Genomic DNA, 23898 nt, shown 5'->3' on the forward strand with positions numbered 1-23898 from the left:
ATGGCGAGAGAGAGGGCAAGATGGCGAGAGAGAGGGCAAGATGGCGAGAGAGAGGGCAAGATGGCGAGAGAGAGGGCGAGATGGCAAGAGAGAGGGCGAGATGGCAAGAGAGAGAGGGCAAGAGAGAGGGCGAGATGGCGAGAGAGAGGGAGGGCGAGATGGCGAGAGAGAGGGCGAGAGAGAGAGGGCAAGATGGCGAGAGAGAGAGAGAGAGGGCGAGATAGAGAGAGATGGCGAGATAGAAAGAGGGCGAGATGGCGAGAGAGAGGGCAAATGGCGGGAGAGAGAGAGGGCGAGATGGCGAGAGAGAGAGAGATGGCGACAGAGAGGGTGAGAGAGATAGGGTGAGATGGCGGGCGAGAGAGAGAGGGCGAGAGAGAGGGCAAGATGGCGAGAGAGAAAAATCAGTCAGCGGACAGATCAATAGGTTTCCATTAAACCGATGCAGAAACTGGCAGTGGCTCAAAGTTCAGTGCAGAGATGTCATGCAATTAGCCATTTAGACATCGCAGGGTGGAGTCGTTTCATATAATAACCATCATAATGATGGTGGACACAAGAGGATTGATTACAGGGGGCTATTGGCAGAGTTTGCGAGGAACGTGTCTAGACGGGCGACATCTGCACAGATCTACAAAAAGACTTAGCATCATCATGATAATAATAGCCCCATTTAGTTCTAAGTGCCATCCAGATGATTTCATGTTTAGTGACGGATTAATGGCTGCCTTTACAGGCTCTTTCCAGGAGACCATCTGAGGCCCTTAGGCCAATTATTCCCTATCCACATTAACAATGAGGTTGGGGTTAGCATTAATGCTGGGTTGTGTCCTGCCACTGGGCCTCAGAAGCTGCAGTATTTGGCTTTTGGTTGCGACTCCATGTCTCTGAAGGGAAAGAGATTGTGGGCGACGCCACAGTAACACCACAGACCACAGCTGCTATACAGGCTCCACATCGCGAAGAACCACTCAAACATGTTTCAAAAGTCACAACGAGATAGACATTTCCAGTTGCTATGGTAAGGTCTGGAGGTGGAGGTCTGCCACTTGGAGAGCCACTTGGAGAGCCAACAGAGTGGTGTGTGTGGCTCCTGGATGCGGTCTGTCTGTCTGCTGGTGTGTCACAGAGGAAAACCTTGGGAGACATTCTCTTTGACTCGGTCTTTGACTCGGTCTATGTTTGTCGGGCATGTTTGTCTAACCCTAAAATAGTCTTTATCCCCAGGTCCCAAGGTCCCAACAAGGGACAATTTTCCTTTTTTTAACTATCCTTGTGGGGACTTTTGGGGATTTCACACACACACACACACACACACACACACACACACACACACAAAGTGGCTTTCTGACCAAGGTGGCTAGAAAAAAACATGTACAAGAAAACAGTCATTGAATTTTCCAACAACATGTCCATTTGGAAAGAATAACCTGACAGAACACTGCCAGCATAAAGCCTCCCAATGTTTTGGCCAATGTGTTGCTCAAACCTTTGGGTAGACAAGCAACAGAGAGCTGGTTCTTCTACAACTTTCTATCCTCTCCTGTGGGTTAATGAGGCCATGTTTATACATTCAGAGAGAAAAACGGGTTGTCATGGCAAAGGTTGCATAACATCCACCCTGTCTGTCTGTCTGTCCATTTAACACGGTGTGACTGGAAACTAAACGTTCAGTTGGCGCTTGGTGACCAGTCTGCCTCTTCACCTCAAGCCCAGTAGCTGCCGAGTGACTGTGCACTCATTCATGGCCCCAGGCAGGGTTGTAATGGCCTGGTCAACTTTCCACAGGCCAAGCCAAGCTTCAGCATGCATCAGCCCTCAATGTGTGTGTGTTTGTTTGCAAACCCAAAATTCTGTATTTCCTAACTTAAGAGGGGAAATCATTTCTAGCAGCCAACAACCATCCGGTACCTTCTAAAATGGAATCAAGAGTAATGGACACTTCATGTCAGTGCTAACCACCACTCCAAAACACTTTCAACTCTGAACAGTACCTTCTAGCAACAGGCGAACATACAAATACTACAGCTCGGGCAAATCTTCGTGTAACATCGAAATGTACCATTTTTTTTAAAAGAGAGAAAATGTATTAACTTCTTATGGATAGGGGGCAGCATTTTCGTGTTTGGATGAAAAGCATGCCCAGAGTAAACTGCCTCCTACTCAGTCCCAGATGCTAATATATGCATATCATTAGTAGTATTGGGTAGAAAACACACTGAAGTTTCTAAAACTGTTTGAATGATGTCTGTGAGTATAACAGAACTCATATGGCAGGCAAAAACCTGAGAATAAATCCAACCAGGAAGTGGGAAATATGAGGTTTGTAGGTTTTCAACTCAGCCCCTATTGAATATACAGTGGGATATGGGTCATCTTGCACTTCCTAAGGCTTCCACTAGATGTCAACAGTCTTTAGAACGTTGTTTCAGGCTTCTAATGTGAAGGGGGGCTGAATGAGAGGGGAATGAGTCAGAGGTCTGCCAGCAGCCTCAGTCTTGTAACGCAAGTCCATGAAAAAGTTACCTCTCGTTCCATTGCTTTTCTACAGACAAATGAATTCTCCGGTTGGGACATTATTGAACATTTATGATAAAAACATCCTAAAGATTGATTCTATACATCGTTTGATTTGTTTCTACGACCAGTAATATAACTTTTTAAAATTTTCGTCCCACATTTCCACTGGACTTGCCCGCGCCTCGTGAGTTTTGATTTGTTTACTAAACGCCCTAACAAAAGGAGAAATTTGGACATAAATTATGGACTTTATGGAACAAATCAAACATTTATTGTGGAATGGGGATTCCTGTGAGTGCATTCTGATGAAGATCATCAAAGGTAAGTGAATATTTATAATGCTATTTCTGACTTATGTTGACTCCAACATGGCGGATATATTATTGGGTTGTGTATGTCGTCTGGGACTGTACTCAGATTATTGCATGGTTTGCTTTTTCCGTAAAGCTTTTTTGAAATCTGACACAGCGGTTACATTAAGGAGAAATATATCTTTAAATCTGTGAATAACACTTATTTTTATTAATGTTTATTATGAGTATTTCTGTGATTTGACGTGTCTCTGTGCAAATTCATGGGATGTTTTGGAGGCAAAGCCAAATGTAAACTGGGGTTTTTGGATATAAATATGAACTTGATCGAACAAAACATACATCTATTGTGTAACATGTTGTCCCGGGAGTGTCATCTGACGAAGAATATCAAAGGTTAGTGATTCATTTTATCAATATTTCTGCTTTTTGTGACTCCTCTCTTTGCTTTTTGTGACTCCTCAAATCGCTGTATGCTTTCTGTGACTAGTTGCTGACCTAACATAATGTTATGTTCTGCTTCGCCGAAAAGCTTTTTTGAAAGCAGGGAGAAGCTAACATAACCGGCACTTCCTTACCTCTGACCTCACATGCAGTAAGGTGGCAGTGCTCATGGGTAACAAAGAGTGGCAGAAAAGGAGGGATGGGGGCGGCAACAGCACAGCGGCAGAGGAAGGGGGTGAGAGGTCAACTACAGTACAACAGGTCAGAGAGCTGCTGGTTGAATAGAGGCGGTGACAGGTGGAACAGGGGCATGGTGGGGGAATCTCACAGGACTGACATGGTCTGTCACAGTCTCTGGAGAGCCAAAGATTTGTACAGGAGCACCATGATGCCATTCATTCCTAAGGGATACAGGTGATGAGGGTTCGCTGGCAGCCACCATCAGAGCCCTCCATATCCCTCATCAACAAGCTGAAGCTCCCCCCGATTTGCAGCATTCCTTCCTAGCCTGTTTAAACAATGTCAACAGATCACCAGCCTGTTGAGACAGCTGTGGAGAAGCCCATATCATAAAAGAACATAGCCACACACACACACACACACACATACCCCCAATCCACCCAATCCTTCAGTGGGTTATGAGAGTTGGAGATTATTGATTAATAGAACCATTGCTGAAATTAAGATCCAGAAAGACCCAAAAACGGCAGAGAACAAGTCAAAGCCATCAAACAGGAGACAGCGTGTTGACTGGATAGAGAACAGAGAGACAGGTTGAAATGCAAATGGGGCTGGCTCGTCTCTTCTCTGAGCCATTAGATCATAAATCTCTTCATGAATTAAAAATGGCCTCTGGGAAAGACGTGTCCTCATCCAACTCCCGGGTGGAGGGGGAAACGGGTAAAAGATCGTAACACTTTCCCAACAACATTGAAAGCTCGTCTTGAAGAAAGGCCACCTTTGTCCCTTCTTCAGCCACATCCTACTCTGTGGCTGGGTGGAGCATTTGGTGTTAGAGGTGGCTATATGGTTTTAACATTGGCCACATTCACCCTGGTCCGCTACTCTCTGACTCCATCTCAATGCAGAGCTTTGTGTCCAGAGGGGTGACGCGAGGCTGCCGCACAGATATACTGCTCTCGCTGTGTGTTCATTGTGACCAGACCACCCGTTTGCATGTCAAACTATCTGTCCCATAGATCCCAACACATTCAGGACAAGTTGTTTTGTATGGATGAACAGGGGTGCAGAAGAGCCACAGACAACAGAGGTACAGTGCTATCTGTGTGAGAGAATTCTAGACAGGAACTGCCTGACAACAGGTGTGTTACCAAAGGGGGTTTACAGTTGCAGCTACATTATGTTAGCGCTCAGATAGTGAGAATTTGTGGTATTCACTCCCCACTTCCACACTGAGAGAGCTTCTCAGCACTGTCTCGCAATACTTTCGAATTATCACCTTCGTGTTGTAAAGAGGAGTCCCTAAATACACCACCAGAACAAGTCTGGAGGTTTAACCCCAGCTGCTCAAGGCGTCCGCATAATTCCTATCCCAAACAGTTCGGGGGGGATTCTTCAATAAGGTCTTCGTTGGCATTCAACGAGAGACGATTCCTTTTTTACATTTTTCTATTGCGCGACTAAGATCTCTTCGGCAAAATGAATGACAGATTTCTTGAGTTATCTTAGATTAATTCTGAGTATTTTGAGGAAGTGTAGTATACTAGCTACAACAACTCAAAAAATTGGCAAACTTTATTATTGGCTGCTTTTTTCTTGTTTTTCAAGCGAAGGTCTTTTAACCCTGCTGTGTTCTAGTCAAATAGGACCGATTTACAAGTTCTCTCTGAACTGTCATAAGGTTCCATGACTTTGTCCACACAGGGCATCTGAACACACAAAATACATTTGGATGATTTTCATTACATTTTGGGTGTTTTATTTAACTTTTGTACACCTGTGGTGTTCCCGGTCAAAAATGACCCGTCATTAGGAATGAATGGGTGAGACTACAATTAGTGTAGAACATTGAGTTCAGGCACATGTCCATTCATCAGATGGAAACACTTCCTCTCCCAGACCCCCACATGCATGTGTGTTTGAGCACAAACACACACACCCCTCACTCCCCTTCTTGGCTTCCATGGCAACCCCCACAGGAACCTTTCCCCAATAGAATCTTTCCCCCACGGGAACCACGCCTGTTGGCATTCTCACAAACAATCGTTGCATTGTTTCAATAATATATAGAACTTTTCTCGCAGCTCTGGTACATAAAGCTTTTTAGAGGCCTTACTCACAATTCATTCTGTGGCAGCACAATGACCAAGCGATATACTGTATGTGAGGCTCTTGATCAATCTTTGATCATGACTCTGGTGAGGAGAAGAGAGTCCTTGTTAAACTTTGACACACAGTAGTCAGTGATAAATAGCGCAATATGTTATAGTCTAAATAATCCATACATTGTGCTTTTTTTTTTACTCAAAAACTAGTTGTATGAGCTCAGGTCAATGAGGCCTACAGGCCATAAATAGCAAATAGAAGTTCAAAACTTATCAACTTAAGTTGATAAAAGATCTAACACGACATTAGGTGATAATATATGTATTATTATGGATTCATAATCAGCTATAATGGGGCGGTCATTTTGGACCGGGAACACAGAATGAATTAACATGAAACGAACACAACAGGACGGTGAGTATGCGAGGACACTCGTTCGGTTCGGCTAGGCACCAGCCCAACTCCAGCACGCCTTTAGACAGTGAGGGGTAGAATGTCAGCGTGGGCTTCTATCAGACACGGTGTCTAAAGGTTACTCGTGGGTAAGACGCTGAAGATGACCAATTGGTTCCGGTAGGTTAAATAACTCACTTTAGAGCTCTATGATCTTGTCTTTGTATAGTATCTCTTCTTGTGGTTTATGTTCCCCCTTAGAACCACTGGGGTGCAGGTTTTTCTCCTTTTGATGTCCAGAAATGGCAGTCGAGTTAGACCACTGCAGATGGCAATAGAGGAATCTCAGCTTTCATCCTGATCACGCCCTACGTGAGACACGACATGCAGGCATGACCCTTAACCCCTGACCTGTGATAACACCTGGGAGATGTTATCACGCGGCTTGCCATCGTAATTCGTAACCATGAAGCTTGCTGAGACGCATGATTCTCCTGTTCCATGTTTCAGCCATATGCACTCACTTAGAAAATCTGGATGGTAGACGATCAGTCAATGAACCAATAAGATTGTTTGACACTTGTTTGATATCTAATCCGAAGCAGGCATCAAACATTTTTTGTGTGTATTTTAACATTTTGATATCCATATTTCTTAAAAGGGTCATACCATTTCTTTATATGACCGTTTCATAAAATTGTAACAGACTCACCTCAGAACTAGTGTGTGGGAGGCAGAAGGCCTGTCCGCCTTCATCACTTTCAAAGATCTGCAACGAAAAGAAACACACATTGACTTGACTCGTAAAAAAATCCCCTTAGTCACCTATTAAAACAGCAGTGGCCCATAGCAGCAGACGTATTACACAGACACACACACACACACTGTTATTATGTAGCTAATTAAAAAGTGAGCCGTGAGGGCCCGGGGCTTTGATATCATCCCCATGGAGGATGGGGCAGAGGCACAAGGCAGTAATAAGCAGTGTGGAGATACAGAAACAGGACCGAGGATAATAAGACTTGTGTGTGGCAGGAGAAGAGATGAAAGGAGAGACCGCCCACCAGGGCAGAGAGGGGTGTGTGGGACACCTCTCCCTCTCCAGACCCTTTACTCTAGCTCTGGAGGGGGGGGTTTATACATTAGTAAAATATCCCTTGTCAACATCAGATTTGCAACTTTTCTGTTTACACATACCACCCCAACATATCCACAGTTGATGGAATCTCTATTGTACTCCACACTGCCCTTTCCCACCTAGACAAAAGGAACACCTACATGAGAATGCTGTTCATTGACTACAGCTCAGTGTTCAACACCATAGTGCCCTCAAAGCTCATCACTAAGCTAAGGACCCTGTGATTAAACACCTCCCTCTACAACTGGATCCTGGACTTCCTGACGGGCCTCCCCCAGGTGGTGAGGGTAGGCAAGACATCTGCCACGTGAACCCTCAAACGGGGTTACGCCTCTTCTCCCTCAGGAGGCTGAAAAGGCATGGGCCTTCAGATCCTTCAAAAGTTATACGTCTACACCATTGAGAGCATCTTGACTGACTGCATCAATGTGTGGTATAGGCAACTGCTTGGCATCCGACTGCAACGCGCCAGACGGTATTAAGTACAGCCCCAGTCCCTGCCACCCAGGACCTCTATAACAGGCGGTGTCAGAGGAAGGCCCTAAAAATTGTCAAAGACTCCAGCCACCCAAGTCATGGACCGTTCTCTTTGCTACTGCATGGCAAGCGGTACCGGATCGCAAAGTCTGTGACCAAAAAGAACAGAACAGCTTCTACGCCCTTATGCACACTCACTGGACCCGACCCACACACTGCACTGACAACCCAACACACACGCCATACTCTGTTCATTATTCATTATTCAATTCATCCTGATTGCCTAGTCATTTTTACCCCTACCTACATTTACACATTACCTCAGCTACCCTCGTACCCCTCGACATTGACTCGGCGCCGGTAGTCCTTGTATATAGCTGTGCTATTGTTCTTTTATTGTGTCGCTTTTGCTTTCGTCGTACTTTGTAACTCATGGTTGGGGAAGGGCTCTTAAGTAAGCATTTCACGTTAAAGTCTATACGTGTTGTATTCGGCACATGTATCAACTACAATTGGACTTGGACAAAGCCACATTCAAAGCCTCCACATGTGAGTGCATCTCTTAGAATACCGTAAATACCACAGTATATAGACAAACAAAATTAGGATAGCAATTCAAATTATATAGGAACTTCTCATCTAAACCATGTTGCACATCACGTTGCACACTTGATTAATGCAAGGATTCACAAATGTGTGGCTATTTTAAAAGCCTTTAATATCTTTCTTGGGACTAGTATGTGTCGTCAAAGTTGTGTAGTTAGCCCTCTAAGGAAGGGTGAGTCTGCAGGTTCAGAGGGATGACCAATAACTATTCCACTGTACTTCAACCCAGCTAAACCTAAATACTCAGCCTCGCGACAGATGAGACTCGGATGAGAAAGGAACATGGCCTCTCCAGACAGAAAGCAGTAGTAGTGACACATACAGTACTCCACTGACCTCTGTCTACCTAACCCATACTGAATGCAGCACAGAGCAGGCCCTGTTACAGTAGGTGTAGAAACGTATTCTCACACTACCCCCAGCCCTGCCCACACTACCCCCAGCCCTGCCCACACTACCCCCAGCCCAGCCCACACTACCCCCAGCCCAGCCCACACTACCCCAGCCCAGCCCACACTACCCCCAGCCCAGCCCACACTACCCCCAGCCCAGCCCACACTACCCCCAGCCCAGCCCACACTACCCCCAGCCCAGCCCACACTACCCCCAGCCCTGCCCACACTACCCCAGCCCTGCCCACACTACCCCCAGCCCTGCCCACACTACCCCCAGCCCTGCCCACACTACCCCCAGCCCTGTCCACACTACCCCCAGCCCAGCCCACACTACCCCCAGCCCTGCCCACACTACCCCCAGCCCTGCCCACACAAGACAGCAAATGTACCTGGGGTCATCCTTCTACAACCCCTTTGAAGCAATTAGCCACTCTTAACGGGAATCAACATCATAGTGGAGCAGAAAAGTATCCCAACTGGAGAGCTACGCTAAACCTGTGAAAAAGCGTGGAGCTGTTTTAATATTTAGTGGACTTACACAAACCATCTGTTTGTCGCTGCAGGGCCCGGTACAGCAGGCTGCAGTTTACCACATATGGCTTTTAATAATTCATGCTACATCACTGCTTCAACTAGCCGTGTGCCACCTCAGCCTTCTGCGCTGTGAAACCAAACTGGGTCTCATTAGCTAACCTGCTAGAGCTTCCAAACACACCTTAAACTACATCATATAACACCACACACACATACTGTAGCCCCCCGCAGAGGGGGAGGGGTGAGGAGCGTACTGGGAGGAGCAGAGAAGACCCTGCTGTTGGCATTAAGGACACATGGCTTCTTATGAAGAGGACTAAGGAGAATCAGGGGCAGGAAGTTAGCAGTGTCTACAGTTTCGATGGGTGCTTTATGTTCCCTACAATCACAGATACACCAGTCAGTCAGCTCCAGTGACAGCTACGACACGGCAGGAGAAACATTTATGAATCGACAAAGTGAAGCCTCCCTCACAGAAGAATTACACCAAGGGAAAGATCGTAGTGGTGTCCTCAAAATATTCACCTACTTCGGTCTAGGAATCACACCATTATCTAAAATACATGGATTTTCCTAATAGGCTTGATCGTGGGAACCGGGTCTTTTCCTGGTCTTAAAATAGACCACCTACTGTACTGACTCTCCTGGGCAGTACCTTCAGGGTAGAGGGGGGTGGACTGAAATCTACATCAATAAATAATGAACCTGTGTGGAAGTGTAATTACTAACCTGAGAGAATTTACTCCCCCTGTACCTGTGGTTGAAATGCTCTCTGTTTACATAAGAGTGGATTATGCACTTAATACTCAGAGAAAAATATGAGTTTAATAAACAAAATCTTATTGATGGGGAAAAAAGCCCCCCGGGGCCACATTTGAACCTTCTCCAAGAATTGTGAGAAAGTCATGATTTGATTTCCTCGCAGGAGTGTTATGGACTGGGCCAGTGTGTGTGTTCAGTGTGTGTGTTCAGTGTGTGTGTTCAGTGTGTGTGTTCAGTGTGTGTGTTCAGTGTGTGTGTTCAGTGTGTTTGTTCAGTGTGTTTGTTCAGTGTGTGTGTTCAGTGTGTGTTCAGGTACTGTACCTGTTCTGTAGACGGCCTCTTGTCGCGGCCCTTCTTGGTGAAGTTGTCGAGGCCTTTGAGGGAGGAGAAGAGGCCTCTCTTGTTACGTGATCTCTGGCTCAGGGACATGGAGCGCCGCCTCAGTGTGGCCTCATCCCTGGAACAGATCTGACGACATAACACACCGTCAGCACTAGGATCGAACGCAGCAGCTAGACTTACAGCAATCAACCTGCTTCAACTTCAGTCTCCTACAGCAATTTGAGAGTTTACACCTTAACTGAACATCTTTAGCTACTGTAGAAAACCTTTCGCGCCAGACCAGACTTCTAAACGACAAACTCTGGTCAACTAGAGTACTTTCTATATCATTTGGAGAGACAGCCCTACCCCTCAACCTTGCCATATGAAGGGCCTCACCAGTGCGTGGAAGGAGGACACAGAGAAGATACCCAGGCGTCCCAGGGCGGTTTTGGAGGGCCGGCTGGCTGCAGCTAACAGGCTCTTGGGGTTGGGCAGCTCGCCCCCCTGCAGGCTGGCCAGGTAACAGCGCATCCTGAACAGGTCCATGTTAAACTTCTCCAGGTTCTGCTCCCACTGCTGGATCTGTCGGGAGAGTGGGAAGGAGGAGTGGTGATAAGGGACAGTTGGAGAGGTGGGGAGATGAGAACAGGGAGGGAGGGACAGTTGAAGAGGTGGGGAGGTGAGAAGAAGGAGGGGTGATGAGGCAGAGACAGTTGAAGAGGTGGGGAGATGAGAACAGGGAGGGAGGGACAGTTGAAGAGGTGGGGCGATGAGAACAGGGAGGGAGGGACAGTTGAAGAGGTGGGGAGGTGAGAAGAGGAGGGAGGGAGGGACAGTTGAAGAGGTGGGGAGGTGAGAAGAGGAGGGAGGGAGGGACAGTTGAAGAGGTGGGGAGGTGAGAAGAGGAGGGAGGGAGGGACAGTTGAAGAGGTGGGGAGGTGAGAAGAGGAGGGAGGGAGGGACAGTTGAAGAGGTGGGGAGGTGAGAAGAGGAGGGAGGGACAGTTGAAGAGGTGGGGAGATGAGAAGAGGAGGGAGGGACAGTTGAAGAGGTGGGGAGGTGAGAAGAGGAGGGAGGGACAGTTGAAGAGGTGGGGAGGTGAGAAGAGGAGGGAGGGGAGTTGAAGAGGTGGGGAGGTGAGAGGGAGGGAGGGAGGGACAGTTGAAGAGGTGGGGAGGTGAGAAGAGGAGGGAGGGAGGGACAGTTGAAGAGGTGGGGAGGTGAGAAGAGGAGGGAGGGGAGGGACAGTTGAAGAGGTGGGGAGATGAGAAGAGGAGGGGGTCAGTTGAAGAGGTGGGGAGATGAGAAGAGGAGAGAGGGACAGTTGAAGAGGTGGGGAGGTGAGAAGAGGAGGGAGGGAGGGACAGTTGAAGAGGTGGGGAGGTGAGAAGAGGAGGGAGGGACAGTTGAAGAGGTGGGGAGATGAGAAGAGGAGGGAGGGACAGTTGAAGAGGTGGGGAGGTGAGAAGAGGAGGGAGGGACAGTTGAAGAGGTGGGGAGGTGAGAAGAGGAGGGAGGGACAGTTGAAGAGGTGGGGAGGTGAGAAGAGGAGGGAGGGACAGTTGAAGAGATGGGGAGGTGAGAAGAGGAGGGAGGGACAGTTGAAGAGGTGGGGAGGTGAGAAGAGGGAGGGGTGATGAGGGAGGGAGGGACAGTTGAAGAGGTGAGAAGGGAGGGAGGGACAGTTGAAGAGGCGGGGAGATGAGAAGAGGAGGGAGGGACAGTTGAAGAGGAAGGGAGGGAGGTGACAGTTGGAGAACAGGGAGGGAGGGGTGATGAGGAGGGAGGGACAGTTGAAGAGGTGGGGAGGTGAGAAGAGGAGGGGGAGTTGGACAGGTGAAAGAGGAGGGGGGACAGTTGAAGAGGTGAGAAGAGGAGGGAGGGACAGTTGAAGAGGTGGGGAGGTGAGAAGAGGAGGGAGGGACAGTTGAAGAGGTGGGGAGGTGAGAAGAGGAGGGAGGGACAGTTGAAGAGGTGGGGAGGTGAGAAGAGGAGGGAGGGACAGTTGAAGAGGTGGGGAGGTGAGAAGAGGAGGGAGGGACAGTTGAAGAGGTGGGGAGGTGAGAAGAGGGGGAGGGACAGTTGAAGAGGTGGGGAGGTGAGAAGGAGGGGAGGGACAGTTGAAGTGATGGGGAGGTGAGAAGAGGAGGGAGGGACAGTTGAAGAGGTGGGGAGGTGAGAAGAGGGAGGGGTGAGAGGGAGGGAGGGACAGTTGAAGAGGTGAGAGGAGGGAGGGACAGTTGAAGAGGTGGGGAGATGAGAAGAGGAGGGGGACAGTTGAAGGGGGGACAGTTGAAGAGGTGGGGAGGTGAGAAGAGGAGGGAGGGACAGTTGAAGAGGTGGGGAGGTGAGAAGAGGAGGGAGGGACAGTTGAAGAGGTGGGGAGGTGAGAAGAGGGAGGGGTGATGAGGGAGGGAGGGACAGTTGAAGAGGTGGGGAGGTGAGAAGAGGGAGGGACAGTTGAAGAGGTGGGGAGGTGAGAAGATGGAGTGAGGGACAGTTGAAGAGGTGAGAAGAGGAGGGAGGGACAGTTGGAGAGGTGAGAACAGGGAGGGAGGGTGATGAGGAGGGAGGGACAGTTGAAGAGGTGGGGAGGTGAAAAGAGGAGGGAGGGATAGTTGGAGAGGTGAGAAGATGGAGTGAGGGACAGTTGAAGAGGTGAGAAGAGGAGGGAGGGACAGTTGGAGAGGTGAGAACAGGGAGGGAGGGGTGATGAGGGAGGGAGGGACAGTTGGAGAGGTAGGGAGGTGAGAAGAGGAGGGGGGGACAGTTGAAGAGGTGGGGAGGTGAGAAGAGGAGGGAGGGACAGTTGAAGAGGTGGGGAGGTGAGAAGAGGAGGGAGGGACAGTTGAAGAGGTGGGGAGGTGAGAAGAGGAGGGAGGGACAGTTGAAGAGGTGGGGAGGTGAGAAGAGGAGGGAGGGACAGTTGAAGAGGTGGGGAGGTGAGAAGAGGAGGGAGGGACAGTTGAAGAGGTGGGGAGGTGAGAAGAAGCAGGGAGGGAGGAACCGTTGGAGAGGTGAAAAGAGGGAGGGACAGGCAGAGAGAGGAGATAGGGAGGGGGAGATAGTTTAGGGTGCATTCCATCAAACTGGGATTGCTTACAGATGTGGTGGTAAGGGTGGGGGTGGCACAAGCTGCCGCTGGGTGAGGGCAGGGTATTAAGGTTGATGATAGTGAGGGGGGGTTGTGGAGCGTGTATGTGGTGTGTGTGTGTGTGTGTGTTTAATGCAGTCTCTCTTATTCTCTGCAATAAAAGTCATGGAAGGGAGATGCCAAGCACCAGACCACCATATAACCCTCCCCCTAAATACACACAGCACACTCACCAACAAGCACACGCACAGAGAATGAACACATGCCCTTTTAACACTAAGTATGAGAGGGTGCTTCTTTTGTTAGCTTCGGAGGTTCACTTTAACGAGAAAACCGTGGAGTTAAACGACTCTCTATATAATTGACTTTAATAGTGCTGGTCTGAAGAGAGTTAATTTACAATACAGAACAGTATGGAGTCCTCCCGTGAAGGCTGATTCACATTGATGGCATTCTTCATGGTTGGGAATGACTTGGGGAGGGGAGCTGTCTGAGCCTAGAACATTCCACCATCACAACAACAGGACTGCAAAGACCAACAATGAGCCTGCTGCACAATGCTGTGTGTTCAGACAGCGCTAACACACGTCAGCCCAATGACATGATCAACATCATACCCTTCAGGAGCCAACGTGATCCTGGTGTACAGACATCTCGTGTATGGGCATGTGTCATTAATATAGTGTCATCCCAGGGTCAGTCTGGGCAGGGCTGTCCTAACCGTCATGCTTGGTAAATCTGCTGAGATAACCCTGTATCCCCATGGCTTCTCTAAAGCCATAACAATGGTGTATTCTGGGGGACAGGAGAGGATATAAATGGGGAGACAGGCGGATTAGGGTTTGATAGTTGATACTGTTTAATATTGGACACTGCATCGTCACAAATGGAAGCGCCACACTCAAATGTCTGATTGATTCTGCCAGGCAATGTTAATCCGTCATCGTATCAAAGAAGCATGGCCATTATCGGATTGAGAATCAGAGAGAGGTATGTATGTGTGTCTCTATGCAGCTGGCAAAACCTGGACTAAGGCAGAGAGACGCTATCATCACAGTGAAGGCATGCTGCACCCATCTGGCTTTAGAGAAATCCTACCTAGTCTCTATTTAGTCCCATATCAGGCCCATTAAAAAAGGCAGGAATGGGCCTTCCCTTAGAGATACAGCCTCCTTTGATGTTCCTCTCCAACATCTTTTCTCCCCCCCACTGGCACTGATTTTGAGAAGGGGGAGGGTAAACATCAAAGTGCCCCTTGTTGCACCCCCTGCCCTCTAACCTCCCCTCATCATCAGCCGTGGGCGCCCGTCTCGGGGCCTAACCCCGCCCTTTCCCCTCTGACCCTATCATTGGCTCCAGAGTGCTCTGTCTCTCTGTCCCGAGGTGCCGTGATAGCTAACGTGGAACAGACACTAAGTCAGTTGGGAAGACAGACACTGCCCTCCATGTCATTCCCATGAGCCATTCATCTTTTTCGTGTTTTCAGATGTTGAGCTCTCATGTCTTGCAGTGGAAGTAGATTCACTATGAATCTGATATATACTCTTAAGTAGGTGGGGAGTCGATAAGCTAATCTTTAGCCATCGCCGTTACATGTACAAGACAGTTTTAGCTGTGGGGAGAATCAGTGATTGGTTCTGGTTTCTCTCCTCAGTCAGGCTGTTTACAGGGGATAACGCATGTTGAGAGCTCATTGTACACAACATCTGGATTCCCAATATGATGCAATGGGAAGAAGCAGCCTGCCTCTTCTCTCCCCTGAGTATGTGTTTTGACGGCCACTAGCTACATATAGGCCACTTCTACCGCTTCCAGAAATAAGACATGGGATTTTAGTCGCATGGTGTGATTCACGTCACATATTTCTGCTAAACAACCCTAACAGAACAGGACAGGACATTAAAACAACAACGAAAACATGTTTCTTTCAGGGACACTAACCAATACTTCCCTGTGACACCACAACACAATCGCTATAACAACCGCCCATCCTCATCATCCTCCTCACCTGGTTCTCGATGGCCTTCCTGTTCTTAGGGTCACTGACGATGGACAGCTGCAGCTCAGCCATCTTCTTCATCTTGCCGTCCATGTCTACCTTCTGCAGCAGGCCTCTGATCTGGCTCCTCAGCAGACGCAGCGTGTCCTCCTTCCCATGGCGCTTAGCGAACAGAGAGGCACTGGCAGAGTGGATGGCTGTCACCCAGTTCTCCATGTCTGTCTGGTTGCTGGCCTAAACACACAGAGGTGAAGGTGGGACATTAGACGATGGGAGGTATGAGATTAGACCATAAAATGTACAAACTAGACTATTACGGTAAAATCATCTGTTCTCAACGGTTATGCGATGGTTTGAGCACTGCAGAACGCAGCGATGATAGTGACGTCATGAACGACGTGTTACGGGTTGGGGCTCTAAATCCGGATGATTGACAGCTATAACGCATATTGTGTTCCTATACTCCTCACGGCATTTCACCACAATATCAGATTTCCCCAATCTATGGGATAATACGTAACTTCAGTCAACCTATACAAAAAATGACCAGAGGACATGGTATGAAATCTGCTAGAAAGCTGAGGGAGGAGTGACTCGTGCAGGACACAATGAGAGAGAGAACACAGGGTTCTACAGTGCTCCAGTTTAAACCGCCAGTGGTTTCCTGACCTCTTAAGACTCCCGAGAAATGTTAAGTCCACTTCACCATTTTACTAGCTTTACCCCGAACACCACAACTGGGATTTCATGCAATACACTCAGAAAAAGCTCAGAAACGTGAGAGGGGAAAACTACCGGGGGGGGGAAAGTCAAGGCCTCAAGAATCTCTGTATCCAACAGAGAAAATAAGGTCAGGGAGTCAGATGCTCTTCAAAATATGAACACAAACAGAAACCTTCCAGCTGGAGTTGAAATCTTCTCCATATAATCATTTACGAGCTAGAATCATTAACTTGAACTACTCGATTATACAGCCTAAAAATACACAACAAGTGTGTGCGAGTGCGTATGTGTGTAACTACACTTGTAAAACATCTCCATCCACTATTATACAGCCTGAATATGCTGAATAGCGTGTTTGTTCGCCTCACTAGGGATTCATACTTTCCTGAAAATCTACCAAATTTCAATACCGGGAGCTATTCATATAAATATATTCATATTTCTCCCGAGAGTCACGGAAAATGCGGCAAAAAACCGGAAGTGCACATGTACAGCTTTTAAAACCAGGATGCCAGATCTCTCGGAATAAGAGGGGCGCGGCGCCATCTTGTCGACTTGGCTGTGCCGCTATGTAAAGGTTTCAGAGCAAATTAAACTGATATTTAGTCATTACAGAGTAATTATCTTTGTTCGTCAATGACCTTGTTGTGAATTATGAAACAGACCATTCAGAAATTCTGAGCGTTGACATGTTTCCTCAATTAATTCAGCGCATTTCTAAGACACTGCATCTCAGTGCAAGAGGCATCACTGCAGTACAATTGGACCAGCGCCGTCCGGGTTTGGCCGGGGTAGGCCGTCATTGTAAATAGAATTTGTTCTTAACTGACTTGCAGAGTTAAATAAAAGGTTCTTCTTTTATTTTTAAGAAAAACTATTCGGCAGAAGGTTCTCTTGACACAGAGCGCCTCCCGAGTACAGCGTTGTCAAAGCATACAAACGTTGTAACGGCAGTCAGAAAAAAAGTGAAATGGCCAACGCATAATAGACACCACCAGACTGCACATGCAACCAGAATGCAGTAAATGAACCCGTCAGGAAACCTCTACTGTATAGACTATAAAAGTATGTGTGCCTCTGAGCTGACATTGTGACCCTTCAGACAGTCCCCAAAATGGAAGCCTGCTAGATAACCTCCGTCAATATGGCAAAATATAGATGACGATTATACATACAGCAGATCAGCTCATGAATAACGGGGAGATGAAGAGTGGACATAGTTTAAATATCAAGGTATCTTAATGAGGAACAACTCTTGTTTTAAAAATACCCATTTCTACTCCCATACGGTTGGTTGATCGCACATTCTCTACCGACACTCTCATGCGGACAGGAAGTACGAGACAGTGCAGAGAAGTGGGAGAAACGTTATCGCGGTATTTTGAATAGGCAAGAGACATGCTTTGATAATACAACCTATGGATTAAAAAAATAACGTTAGGAATTTTCATACGAGACAGGAGTCAGGATTTGGGGCTTCAGTGGGATTGGGACTGGATAGGAATATAGCCTAGACTCTATGACAGGAGACAATAGAAATTTCCCTGATGCCTCTGAATTGTTAACAGACTTCATGGTCTTGACAGAGATGCCTATGTAGTGGATTGTGCAAAGACCTATCAAATGTGGGACTGTCTGAAGGGTCACAATGTCAGCTCAGAGGCACACGTACTTTTATAGTCTATACAGTAGAGGTTTCCTGAAGGGTTCATTTACTGCATTCTGGTTGCATGTGCAGTCTGGCGGTGTCTATTATACATACGTGTGCTGTCAATTTATGGCGACTTTGTGTGAAGTAAATACGCTGTCAGGCTTCCATGAAACAACCTGTTTGGATAATGTATATGTTTTTGCTAATCTGATGCTGAGCATGTTGTGGATTTGCATTCATTCTGACATTGGGGGAAATGTTCATTTGCCGGGTCTTGTCCTTTTATTTTTTCCCGGGAAATGTGAAGTGTTCCCAGGACAGTGCTGGAATCCCAGTTACCCATGTTAAATCACAAAATGACACAGTCAGTGTAATCTAGCAGCAGACAAAAACCACTGTGGACACGTCACCAGAACACGTTCCGCTTGACTGGCCAAGCAGGAAGAGGCTATCAAACCAGGTTAGCTGCCACAGCAGCACAGGACACACGTTCCTTTCAGGGTACACAAAACATTCCCCACTAAGTGACAGCTTCTGCTCCTTAATTGTGTGTTGAATTAGCTGGAACACTTAGCTTGACAGGGAGCCGAGCAGAGCGATGGGGGAAATCCGACCGTCAACACCACGACGTGCTCAGGGAGCTAACGCCGAGCTAACGCCACGCAGGCAGTAACTGTGGAGGAGTGACCAGCTGGACTGAGCAATGCAGTTCAAACAGTGGTAGTATGACCTAGTGTGACCTCTGTGAGCACATGGCGACCTACTGTATGTATACAAAACACGTGGATTTTTTTTCCAGAACAGACAGTTTAGCATCTACAAGCATCTACAGCTTCTCCGGCATCTCCATCAATTGGGGTAACTACTGTTGGCATCGACAGTACTTTGTTCAGTTTGGAGAGTGAGGTAAGTCGGCACGCATCACCTGGAAGAGGTAGACATCGCCGTAGTTGTTGCTGAGACAGAAGACGTTCTCCTTCTTGGGGTGCTCAGGAACGGCCTGGACGATACTGTCCTCTGCGAACAGGGCGTAGCGCGGAGACAGCTCCTGCTCTGGAGAACCCTTCCCATAGAACAACAAGGTACAACCTGCAGGGAGAGGAAGAGGATGGTTGTTAGAGGGAGGAAGACCACACCTCAGAAGAATGACTTCAAACGGTAATTTATTTGTCTCTGCTTATCTTGAGTCATTTTACAGTAGAGTGGAAGGAAGGCTGAGGGTGCACATACCCATTTAGCACCTGGTCTGAGGTTTACCCATTTAGCACCTGGTCTGAGGTTTACCCATTTAGCACCTGGCCTGAGGTTTACCCATTTAGCACCTGGCCTGAGGTTTACCCATTTAGCACCTGGCCTGAGGTTTACCCATTTAGCACCTGGCCTGAGGTTTACCCTTTTAGCACCTGGCCTGAGGTTTACCCATTTAGCACCTGGTCTGAGGTTTACCCATTTAGCACCTGGCCTGAGGTTTACCCATTTAGCACCTGGCCTGAGGTTTACCCATTTAGCACCTGGTCTGAGGTTTACCCATTTAGCACCTGGCCTGAGGTTTACCCTTTTAGCACCTGGCCTGAGGTTTACCCTTTTAGCACCTGGCCTGAGGTTTACCCTTTTAGCACCTGGCCTGAGGTTTACCCATTTAGCACCTGGCCTGAGGTTTACCCATTTAGCACCTGGCCTGAGGTTTACCCATTTAGCACCTGGCCTGAGGTTTACCCATTTAGCACCTGGCCTGAGGTTTACCCATTTAGCACCTGGCCTGAGGTTTACCCATTTAGCACCTGGCCTGAGGTTTACCCTTTTAGCACCTGGCCTGAGGTTTACCCATTTAGCACCTGGCCTGAGGTTTACCCATTTAGCACCTGGCCTGAGGTTTACCCATTTAGCATCTGGCCTGAGGTTTACCCATTTAGCACCTGGTCTGAGGTTTACCCATTTAGCACCTGGTCTGAGGTTTACCCATTTAGCCGGTAAATACACCAGAATAATTCCCTGTAAGCTTTTAGGATAGTGAAGAATCAATCTATGGTAAATGTAATGCACAGGCTATGTAAAGGAAACCACATGAAGCTGCTGTTCTCACTTAAGTGATATGTCTGTACTCTCTTTAAGAGAGAGTTTTACTTAAACCTGTCCTTCCCCTGTCCCCCAGCATAAATTACATTTCAGTTGATGTATTCCATGATACAGTGGTCATATCGACTGGACCTGTAAATTGGAATACCCTCTCCTCTCCTCACACCTTTAACTCACCTTTCAATGTGACCCAACCTAGAGAGCATCAAGCTCCACTCCATTTCAGTCAGCTATTCAAGGACCAATTCAATTCTGACCGACTGGACCTTAGACGGCAATGTGCCAAACCCTGTTTCCCTCTGCTCAGTACTCGCCTTTCAGGGTGACCCAGTACTGTTTCCACTTCCTGCGTGTGACCATCTCCAGCTTCCTGTCCTTATGCAGGGTGAGGAGGGGTTTAAAGGACAGCCAGCCGGCCCTGCGTACCACCCCCTGCTCCTTCTCAAACAGCAAGTCCAGCTGCTCCAGAGAGCCCCCTGCAGACTCACTGCTGCTCTCGCCCTCTTCTGTCCCCGTAGACGGGTCTCTCCTTTCACCAGCTCCCCCTCCTCCACTACTGCCCTGTCCAGTCCCTGTCTCCAGCTCACGCATGAAGTTCTCATAGATGTTCTGACGAAGGGCATCGTTGCTGTGGTGGAGAGCCCCTGCCGACTGGGCCCGGGAGGCCCCCACACCGCCAGGGTACCACAGGCTGGATACTTGGGAGGGAGAGCTGGTGTCAGCTGTCAGGCCATCCACTCCACTGTCAAAGACCTCGCTGCCATCCTTATACCGGGGCTCCTGGAAGCACATAGAGGGAAGAAGAGGGTAGGGAGAGGGGGTGGGACAAGGTGAGAGTGAGAAGAGGGTAGGCAGAGACGGTGGGAGGAGGTGAGAGTGGGGAGAGAGTAGGGAGAGAGGGTGGGATGAGGTGAGAGAGTGAGAGAGTGGGAGGGGAGAGGGTAGAGGAGGAGAGGGTGGGATGAGGTGAGAGAGTGAGGAGAGGGTAGGGAGAGAGGGTGGGATGAGGTGAGAGGGTGAGGGAGGGTAGGGAGAGAGGTGGGATGAGGTGAGAGAGGAGTGAGGAGGGTAGGGAGAGAGGGTGGGTGGGATGAGGTGAGAGAGTGAGGAGAGGGTAGGGAGAGAGGGTGGGATGAGGTGAGAGAGGGAGAGAGGTGGGATGAGGTGAGGGTAGGGAGGAGAGAGGGTGGGATGAGGTGAGAGAGTGAGGAGAGGGTAAGGAGAGAGGGTGGGATGAGATGAGAGAGTGAGGAGAGGGTAAGGAGAGAGGGGGGATGAGATGAGAGAGTGAGGAGAGGTAAGGAGAGAGGGTGGGATGAGGTGAGAGAGTGAGAGAGGGTATGGAGAGGGTGGGATGGGTGAGAGAGTGAGAGAGGGTATGGGGAGGGTGGGATGAGGTGAGAGAGTGAGTGAGGGGTAGGAGAGAGGGTGGGATGAGGTGAGAGAGAGAGGGTATGGAGAGGGGTGGGATGAGGAGAGTGAGAGAGGGTATGGAGAGAGGGTGGGATGAGGTGAGGGTAGAGGAGAGAGGGTGGGATGAGGTGAGAGAGTGAGGAGAGGGTGAGGAGAGAGGGTGGGATGAGGTGAGAGAGGAGAGGTATGGAGAGAGGGTGGGATGAGGTGAGAGAGTGAGGAGAGGGTATGGAGAGAGGGTGGGATGAGGTGAGAGAGTGAGGAGAGGGTATGGAGAGAGGGTGGGATGAGGTGAGAGAGTGAGGAGACGGTATGGAGAGAGGGTGGGATGAGGTGAGAGAGTGAGGAGAGGGTATGGAGAGAGGGTGGGATGAGGTGAGAGAGTGAGGAGTCCCACAACAAAAACACTTCAATTCCTGAACCTGGAACTCTGGCGACTAAAGTTCTTGAGACTGAGACAATTTAATTGCGTCTGTGAGGGCACCCTGGTTTCCTGACCCCAGTAGAACACTACTTCATGGGATTGAACTCTTTCTCTTTCAGGGGTAATGAAAGCCCACCTGCACTCCAATAGATTGCAGCATCTGGTCTCCCCTGGCAACTGGGTTGAGTGCACTTCAAACACAAACAGTGTTCTGATGCCCTTCCCCAGTCTCTCGCTCAGTCTACCCTCTTCTTCCCGGCTGTCCGTCAGTCTCCCTTTCTCCCTCAGTCTCCTCTTTCTTCCAGCAGTCTCCTCTAATCACCCCTTTCCTACCACGTCTACCCCAGCTGATTCTCATAAGGACCTGGACTGGACCTAAGAGGCTGGCTTGGAGGGCGCAGTGCGCCCCTAAACCACAGCTGAGCTCTGGAGTCCAGCTGGAGGGGAACAAGAGCTGGAATTAGTCCTGATTTGGGTTGACTCGTTGAAAAGGGGCTGTGATGCTGTGATTTGGTGATATATGAATCAATGAGCCAACTGGAAGCTGTGGGTGATTAAGTGGCCTTGGTGAAACAAGAGCCCCAGACAGGAACAGAACAAGGCCAGGGTGGGCCCCTGAACGGTCTCTGTCCTGGACTCCAGAGTCACCAGAGGGCAAAGAGACCCAGTGAATGTGTCAGCATGAAGCTATAAAAACTCTGAATGGCTCCAATTAAACTATCCAGAGCTCAGTTGGAAACATCACGCTCCAACATTTGCCCATGAAGAATTCACAGTTTGAGTCAGAACACTGAAAGAGACCATTTATCTCTAATAATATCCCTCTGCTCATTACTAATCTGTCCTGAAGGCCAGGGTTGCCTAACGCCTACACAGGACACACATTTGAGGTAAGGTGGAGTTTAAAGGAGAATGGGGGTTTGAGTGTTACTCGGATTGACCAGGGTTTGTTGGAGAGTTTCTCATGGACCTATGAAGCTGCGCTGGGAACCAGAACAACTTCAAATCACAGTCCTCCATAAGCCCTCCTCGTTCTCACTGAAAAGGTCAAAAAGTTCAATAGTGCAGGGAAGCTGTGAGTCCTAGGTCTCTTCCCAAACCCAACACATGGCAGGAGATTATTAGGGTTTAAGTGAGGTCTAGTAGTTTAGAGTGAAAGCTTTACCCCCAACGTGGGTCAAACCCAAATTAATGAGCACATATCCTTCTCTGTGCGTCAGGGAAGTCCTTTTACCTTCCCCGATTTCCTTTGTCAGACCCTAATGAACGAGCACCTATCCATACAGAACATACTATGGACTGGCTCTCTGGAGAGCAGGACAGGGTGGTGAGTAGAGCCCAGAGCAGCTCCACCATATCTTAATCACCATGACAACCTCATCATTATGAGTGTGTTGGGGTTTCTAAATATTGAGCTGGGACATAGTTTCACTGCAACAGAGATTTAAAGTCTTACAGCAATTATCTTGGCATTGTCTGAAAAGTGTGTTCAAGTTTAAAAGAGCTATTGAATTGGTGCATAATGTTTGATTTAAAGACAAAGTCACAGAGGGCCACGTTTTCGAGCAGTTCAACTAATTTGGAAAATCTTACAGCGCACAGTTTTAGCAATTACCTACTTAGCCTTTGTTGCAGAAAATATGACTATTGTGGTTACATTTATGGGGCTAAATGCTCTAAATAAGCTATTGCAGATCCATAACACAGATTTACACAAACACACTATCCAGTGATTTGGCATACAAGTCATGGTTATTCCTATCCTGTACAAAACAGCCTGGTGTCCTTCTACAGGTCCAGTTCTCAGCCGTCTGACCCATGCTGCAACACTGAACTATACGTCATACAGACCTGCTGTAAACTGGTAAATAACATGCCGTTTCAACCAATCACACCAACACACAACAGCAAATCACCTACAATGGCAAGCTATGCATCCAACACATGGCATTTAGCATATTCCCTCCATTAGCATGGGGTTAGCAACAACACTAAACTGACATGATCTCTTGTACCTACCCAGACGTAGTCATGGAATCTGCAGACCCTTTGGCTTCTCATCTTTCTTCTCGGTTTCATGCCTTACTCTCCGTTAGACGACTGCATCTCTAGTCCCTACACAATGCACCATCCGCGTTGCAAATTTCATTTTGCGGTACCCTGTGGTTTTCAGTCCTCAGACAGCTGGTATTGTGGTCCTCGGGACCGGGGACGACGTTGTGTTCCTGGCGAGACGACACCGACCACTGAGGCACATGGCCCAGGTAACCAGTGACAGTCCCCAGCCAAGAAAATGCCAGAGAGTTGCTTCCTCTTCCCCCCTCCTTA

At 48.4% G+C, this 23898-nt stretch overlaps 1 protein-coding gene across 2 annotated transcripts in view; it reads right to left on the reverse strand.

Moving 5' to 3' along the window:
- Window positions 1-23898, reverse strand: part of LOC115138389 (rho guanine nucleotide exchange factor TIAM2-like) — a 116368-nt gene that overhangs the window by 56041 nt on the left and 36429 nt on the right. For both annotated transcript variants that reach the window (XM_029675201.2, XM_029675200.2), the window contains 6 exons: window positions 20048-20513; window positions 18583-18746; window positions 15293-15517; window positions 10587-10772; window positions 10188-10334; window positions 6667-6723 (listed from right to left, as the gene is read on the reverse strand). In XM_029675201.2, coding sequence (XP_029531061.2) covers window positions 6667-6723; window positions 10188-10334; window positions 10587-10772; window positions 15293-15517; window positions 18583-18746; window positions 20048-20513 — 1245 coding nt within the window. The remainder of the gene's footprint in view (window positions 1-6666; window positions 6724-10187; window positions 10335-10586; window positions 10773-15292; window positions 15518-18582; window positions 18747-20047; window positions 20514-23898) is intronic.

Source organism: Oncorhynchus nerka, linkage group LG12 (assembly GCF_034236695.1).
Source record: "Oncorhynchus nerka isolate Pitt River linkage group LG12, Oner_Uvic_2.0, whole genome shotgun sequence".
NCBI classification, from domain to species: domain Eukaryota; kingdom Metazoa; phylum Chordata; class Actinopteri; order Salmoniformes; family Salmonidae; genus Oncorhynchus; species Oncorhynchus nerka.